Genomic DNA, 7,747 nt, shown 5'->3' with positions numbered 1-7,747 from the left:
TATGGTGAGTAGAAAATATTAATTTGAACTTATAATTACAGTTGTGTGTTTTGGTCAGATTGCTGACAGTGGGAAGATTGGAGTAAAAGTGAATTAGGGTGACCAATGTGAGTGAACTGAACACAAAACCAAACAAATAAATTAATCGATACATTTAGCTTTTAGCGTAACATCCAGAACAACGGTGTATTGCTGAAGAGACCCCGAAAATTCCCCCAACAAAACTAAAAGATTGCTCAAGATGCCAAGCACACGGAGCAAGAAAACCCACTGTCAGGCGTGTATCGAAGCGGATACAGACCGAATGGTAAGCTGCTGCCATTGCGAGTCGTGGTGGCACTACAGTTGCGTAGGTGTCAACGACAGTATCGCAGAGCCAGACCGAGCCTTTACATGTCCCAACTGTCAACGGCCATCATCGACGATACCAGTGGAAAGGCCCAAGAGTGGTACAAGTTCCAGAACAAGTTCTGTAAAGACCACTGCCAGTGCCCGAGCTAGGTTGGTTCAACTGCAGATGGAGAAGTTGGAAGCGCAGAAGAAGCTAGCGCTCAAACGACTGGAGTTGGAACACGAGAAGCGGGAGAATGAGTTCGAAACGATGAAGCTGCAAGTCGAAACGGAAGCTCTGGAAGAAACCTTTCGGCTACGGGAGCAACTGGAGTTGGGAAATGAGGATGATGACGACAAAAGTGCGATTTCACAGCAGAGTTCGCACAGCAAAGTAGGCAGTGGCGGAGTCAACAGTACGAGGCTATGAGCTCAACTATGATGAGACCCACAAAGACAGCAACTGGGATTGTTCAGCAGACGGAAAATACAACGACATCCGGGACAGGCGCTAGACAGGAATGCCGTAAGCTACCAATTAGCGATAAGCAAACCGTTTTGGATAGGGCGTTAGAAGGTATTTCACTGAACGATACAGCAGTACAATCTTCATTAGGGGGTCTCATTGGTCGAACTTCTGAGAGTGTTGTACACAAATATGTCACTAGCGAGCTAGATCCACCCCAGCCAGTGTTAGAACCCGTCTTACCGAGTATCAGGGGTATGCAGTTAGCTACACAGGTATACAGAACTTTCCCTCCCACACAAACCGGGAATGAACCGAAACCCTTCAATCATGCCCCAACAAATATTCAAGTTGGTCTGTTTCGAAGTCTTCTCTCCAACAGTCCGGTTGTTGTTGGTACTGGAGAGAGTGCAAACAGTGCAACAGTATTAAGATTGATACCCGAAAACGTATCGCAGCCAAGACCAATAGCCGACGAATCGGAGCCGATCCCAGCGTCAACCGGAGGATATCCGATGCAGAGGTCCGGATTCGAACCACAACCCTTTTTGAGGCAACCCAGTGGACATCTACCGCAGAGGTCTGGTGGTCAATCGATGCCGGCACCAACAGCTCGTTTCTTATCAGGTTTCGGAGCGACACCAATGCCAAGAGTACCGACGTGGAATCAGGGCGGACAACAGGGCCAGAGCGCAAATCAGTTGGATGAACCAACTCGGTTGCCTTATCACGGTGGACCGAATCCGCAGCAGCTTGCGGCCAGACAGGTGATCTCCAAAGAGCTGCCTTTTTTCTCGGGAAATCCAGAGGACTGGCCTCTGTTCATCAGCTCTTATGTCAACACGACGGAAGCGTGCGGATATTCTGATGCAGAGAATTTGGCCAGACTGCAGCGGTGTTTGAAGGGGAACGCATTCGAAGCAGTACGAAGTCGTTTACTACTACCGGCACCTGTGTCACATGTTATTGCCACGCTTGAGACGCTGTACGGTAGACCAGAGCTGTTAATTCACACGTTGCTGCAGAAGGTGCGCAACGTCCCAGGACCGAAGCAAGACCGGCTCGACACGTTTATCGGATACGGATTGGCAGTTCAAAATCTGTGCGATCACCTGGAAGCCGGCGGTCATGAGGCGCATTTGAACAATCCAATGTTATTGTTCGAGCTAGTGGACAAGCTACCTGTGAACACGAAGCTTGATTGGTCATTGTATAAGGAAAGGTGCAGAGAGGTGAACATTCGATCATTTTCCCAGTACATGTCGACGTTGGTTAGAGCGGCAAATGATGTGACACTACACTACGAACCGAGACAACCGCAACAGCAATTCCGGCCTAAGGACAAACATTTTTGCGGTGCACACGTCGCAGAAGAACCAGCGAAAACGCCGGGGAAGGGTGAGGCTATGGATATTAGGGTGGGACAAAAAATAGAATCCAGCTCCGAGCAACTTTTCAGATACCATTTGGGTCCTAGAACAACTGTGCAAATTCTTAGCTCGATCCCTGAAACTATATTTTTGCGCCCACTGTTTAAAGTTTACATGGGATTTTGCATGGAAAAACTAACTTTCACAAAATAATTCCTCCGGAAGTCGCCCATTGCTTCCTAAAAATAAATCGTTATGTGGCTTTTATAGGAAATTTAACAAAGAAACGAAGTCTCGAAAACCACGAAACGATCTGACGCTTGAGAAAAAAGTTATTAAGCAGAAACCGATTGATGCTCTGACGATTGATAAAATATTCATTTTTTCTAGCACCACTGCTGTTGGTTTTCCAATTCTATGCAATTTTGTTTTGATCTTCTCTTAATGTGTTTAAATTACTTATCTATGCTGTTTGGCCACTTCGCAAGGGTTTTGGGGGATAAATTGGGGCTTCTTTTGTACATAATAAGAGAAAGTTAAAAATTTTGTATATAATTCGACCGTCAGTAGCAGTGATGCTAAGAAAAGTGAAAATTTCATCGATCTTCAGGGCATCAATCGGTTTTTTCTTAATAACTTTTTCCACAAGCATCAGATTGTTTCGTGGTCTTCTAGACTTTGTTTTCTTGACAAATTTCCTATAAAAATCAGTCATCTATTTATTTTTAGGAGGTAACGGGCGACTCTTGGAAGAATTATTATGCAAAAGTAGATTTCCCCATACGAAATCCCATGTAAACTTTAAACCATGGGCGCAAAAATATAGTTTCACCGATCGAACTAAAAATTTACAGAGTTGTTCTGGGAGCTAAATGGGACCCAAAAAGTTACTCGGAGCGAAATTTTATTTTTTTCATATAACCATGTCCCACTCTAATGGATATACCTGCGCGCTTATCCGATCCAGCATGTCTGGTTTGCAAAGACCCAAAACATCGGGTGAAAAACTGCGGTGTGTTTGCCAAGAAGACGTTGGACGAACGCTGGAAGACCATTCAGGAGCTCAGACTTTGCCGTATATGTTTGGGAGCTCATGGAAAGCGACCGTGCCGAATCCGCACGAAGTGTGAGATCGACGGATGCCAGCTTCGACATCATTCACTGATACACTCAAAGCAGACACCGAGTGCACTTGTGCCAAGACAAGAGAAGCTCGAACCCAAACCATCAGGATCTGACGCAGTTACTAATCATCACTACGCTGGCAAGGCCGCACTCTTTCGAATTATCCCTGTAGAGCTGCATGGAACCAACCGTTCGGTGTCAACTTACGCGTTCTTGGATGACGGGTCGTCACGGACGCTGGTCGACGAAGATATTGCGATACAATTGGGCGTCACAGGAGATTCGCTCCCACTGTGTCTGCAGTGGACGGCTAACATGAAACGAATCGAGACCGATTCTCAGCGGATTGCGTTGAAGATTCGTGGAGAAGCCGAAGTGACAAAGTTCACGCTGAACGATGTGCGCACTGTGAGTAAGCTGGACCTACCACGGCAATCCCTGCGATACGCGGAGTTGGCTGAGTCGTTCCCATATTTGAAAGGTCTTCCGATCAAAGATTACGAGAACGCATTGCCTCGTATTCTTATCGGTAACGACAATGCTCACGTGACTGCCATGCATAAGATACGAGTGGGCCAGCCTGGAGAACCGATTGCGGCGAAGTCGCGGCTCGGGTGGACTGTATACGGGAAACAAGAAAAATCTGTGGATCGCGCGCACAGTTTCCATATCTGTGAGTGTCAGGATGATCGGTCACTGCATGATCTCGTTAAACAGTTCTTCTCGGTGGAAAGTATGGGTATCGAGGCTGTAGGATGTCCCGAATCTCCGGAAGTACAACGTGCGAACAATATCCTTCAAAAAACTACGAAGCGTGTCGGTCAGCGGTTCGAAACGGGACTGCTGTGGCGGTATGATTGTTTCGAGTTCCCGGATAGCTATCCGATGGCAGTTCGTCGATTGCAGTGCTTGGAGCGACGAATCTTGAAAGACCCAGTGATTGGCGAGAGTGTCGTGAGGCAGCTTTCCGAATACCAGGCGAAGGGGTACATCCATAAGGCGACCCCGGAGGAACTGGAGGAGGCGGACCCCAGACGAACTTGGTACCTTCCGTTAGGTGTCGTTCTAAATCCGAAGAAGCCATCGAAAATCCGTATATTTTGTGATGCCGCAGCCAAAGTAGATGGCATTTCGTTGAACACGATGCTGTTGAAAGGACCGGATCTTCTGAACTCTCTTCTGACAGTGCTCTTCGGATTCAGGGAAAGACGGGTAGCCCTCTGCGCGGATTTAAAAGAGATGTTCCATCAAGTTAAAATTCGGCGTGAGGACCGCCACGCACAACGGATGCTTTGGCGGGATGACCCAAGCATGGAACCCACTGTGTATCTAATAGATGTTGCTACGTTTGGTGCCGCGTGTTCACCATGCTCGTCACAACATGTAAAAAACCGGAATGCTGAAGAACATGCTCAAGAGTTCCCAGCAGCTGCTGATGCCATAATCCGGAAACATTACGTTGACGATTATCTGGACAGTGCAGACAGCGTAGGGGAATAGCGTTGGAAGTTCGGCACATCCACTCCCTTGCCGGGTTTCACCTGCGAAATTGGTTGTCGAACTCCAAGGAGGTGCTGGCACGGGTCGGGGAAGATGACCCCGCTTCCGAGAAATGCATCCAGATGGACAAGAATTGCTCTATGGAACGGGTACTTGGAATGTACTGGAAACCAGAAGAAGACGTCTTCACGTTCTCAACGACACTAGCGATTGAGACGAATCGTCCTACGAAGCGACAGGCATTGCAGGTCGTGATGAGCCCGTTCGACCCGGCTGGACTACTATGTTTCTTTCTCGTCCACGGTAAGATACTAATTCAGGAAGTATGGAGAGCAAAAACCGAATGGGACCAGCCGATTCCGTTGGAATTGAACGAGAAATGGACCCGGTGGACCGCCTTGTTCCAATATTTGAACCAGATACGCGTTCCTCGTTGCTACTTTCCCGAACATTCGATCAAGGAGGTCGTGTCGCTGCAGTTGCATATATTCGTCGATGCAAGCGAGGAAGCGTATGCGTGCGTAGCGTATCTTCGTGCAGAGTTCCCGGGCAGCGTTATCAGAGTTGCGTTGGTTGGTGGCAAAGCAAAGGTGGCTCCTTTGAAGACGCTTTCTATTCCGAGACTGAAACTGAATGGAGCGGTAATCGGAGTTCGACTGCGCAAAGCAATCATCAACGGACACACGCTTAAGATAGACAAGACGGTCATGTGGACCGACTCCAAGACTGTATTGGCATGGATCAATGCGGACCATCGAAGATATCGGCAGTTTGTTTCATGTAGGGTTGGCGAAACACTGTCGAAATCGGACGCGGCGAAGTGGCGGTACGTACCGAGTAAGATGAATCCCGCAGATTTGGCAACCAAATGGGGTGTAAGAGGACCCTGCTTCTCGGCGAATAGCCCATGGTTCGGAGAGTTTTTCCTAGGTGTGCCGGAAACACAGTGGCCGTCGGAAATAAATGCTGCTGAGGAGACGACCGACGAGGAATTACGACCCTGTCTGGTACACAGTGAAGTGATTTTGAAGTCCGTCATCAATTGGGACCGTTTTTCTAACTGGACACGACTACAGCGAGCGGTTGCGTATGTTCTTCGATATCGAAAGATCTTGCAACAGAGATCTAGAAACGAAGCGCCACCAGCAGGGCCTATCACGCAGCAGGAGCTGGCACTTGCAGAGTCAACCATTTACCGACTGATCCAAAGTGAAATGTATCCCGACGAAATTGCTATACTGACGACGAAGGAAGATCATAAGAAGATGAGGCGACAGAAACTTGAGAGAACTAGCAAAATCAGGAAACTGTCACCATACATGGACGACACTGGAATTATCCGTTCAGATTCCAGGATCCCTGAGGCCTCATTCGCGGCTTACGATACCCGATTTCCGATAATACTACCTAAGGAGCATGTAGTCACCCGTATGCTGCTGGAGTGGTATCACAGGACATTCCTGCATGCTAATGGGGAGACTGTCGTCAATGAGGTGAGGCAGCGCTTCTATGTGTCTACGCTGCGCACGATAGTACGGCAGATAGCGAGGGAGTGTGTGATGTGCAAAGCAAACAAGGCAGTTCCGGTGATCCCACGCATGGCGCCGCTTCCGGTGGCCAGAGTAAAGGCCTTCGAACGTCCGTTTTCCTACGTAGGAATTGACTACTTCGGACCAATCGCTGTTCGAGTCAACCGCAGCACTGCGAAGAGATGGATCGCATTGTTCACGTGTCTCACAACCCGTGCAATTCACCTTGAGGTTGTACACACGCTGACGACCGAATCCTGCAAGCAAGCAATACGACGATTTGTCGGACGGAGAGGGTCCCCGGCGGAAATACGTAGCGACCAAGGAACGAACTTCGTTGGGGCAAACAACGAGCTGCGCAAGGAGATGATCGCCATAGACGGACAGCTTGCAGAATCCTTCACCAATACGAACACTCGGTGGATATTCAACCCACCTGCCGCGCCGCACATGGGAGGTGCTTGGGAACGGTTGGTGAGGTCGGTCAAAGTATCTCTGGCGGCGATGTATACGTCCAGGATTCCGAACGAGGAGACACTGGCTACTCTTGTGATCGAAGCGGAAAGCGTCGTCAACTCCAGACCGTTAACTTTCATTCCCCTCGAGGCGGAGCAGCAAGAGGCGCTGACACCGAACCATTTTCTCTTGTCGAGTTCCCGTGGAGTGGTACAGCCGCCGAAGGAGCAAGCGGAGCCAAAGATGGTTTGCAGAGGAGATTGGAAGCTGTGCCAAGCTATGTTGAACCAGTTCTGGCGCAGATGGGTACGAGAGTATCTCCCAACTATTGCTCGCAGAACAAAGTGGTTCGAAGAGACGAAACCGATTGAAGTTGGAGACTTGGTAGTCATCGTTGAAGAGAAAATTCGCAACGGTTGGGTTCTGGGTCGGGTCGTTCAAGTCATGAAAGGAAGTGATGGAAGAATACGTGATGCGGTGATACAGACTGCCGACGGAATCAAACGGCGACCGGTGGCCAAACTGGCGAGACTGGATGTAGATAGAGGTAAGACTGGAGCGGACTCACCTGACCAGCCTTACGGGTCGGGGAATGTTACGGAGGATCGCACCAGGCCCTCGAGTACCCCCCGGTTGCAGGAGAGCGCGGCGCGTCGAGTGCAGGACTGACACAAGCTCTCGGACGGATTTTGACGGTTGTGTGAAAAGGAGAATTGTCAAAAGAAGTTTGACAGACTGATACTTTTGCGTTGATTTGTGGAGTACGAATAATTTGAGTGAATTTAAATTGTAGAACATCACGGAGTTCACATTTGCCAGCGAGGCTGGGGTAAATAGTATAAGCAAGAAGTATGGTGAGTAGAAAATATTAATTTGAACTTATAATTACAGTTGTGTGTTTTGGTCAGATTGCTGACAGTGGGAAGATTGGAGTAAAAGTGAATTAGGGTGACCAATGTGAGTGAACTGAA

The 7,747-nt window shown here is 48.6% G+C and overlaps 1 protein-coding gene across 1 annotated transcript; it reads left to right on the top strand.

Annotated features, from left to right (window-relative positions):
- The first annotated feature begins 756 nt into the window (after positions 1-756).
- On the top strand, positions 757-7,445 carry LOC131681120 (uncharacterized). Its single transcript, XM_058961830.1, has 3 exons — positions 757-2,194; positions 3,134-4,779; positions 4,860-7,445. Exons 1-3 carry the CDS (start codon positions 757-759, stop codon positions 7,443-7,445), a joined length of 5,670 nt encoding a protein of 1,889 aa, XP_058817813.1.
- The last annotated feature ends 302 nt before the right edge of the window (positions 7,446-7,747 follow it).

This window comes from Topomyia yanbarensis, chromosome 2 (genome assembly GCF_030247195.1).
Source record: "Topomyia yanbarensis strain Yona2022 chromosome 2, ASM3024719v1, whole genome shotgun sequence".
Classification (NCBI taxonomy): domain Eukaryota; kingdom Metazoa; phylum Arthropoda; class Insecta; order Diptera; family Culicidae; genus Topomyia; species Topomyia yanbarensis.
The sequence above is the reverse complement of the archived record's forward strand: the minus strand, read 5'-3'. Positions and strand labels throughout refer to the sequence as shown.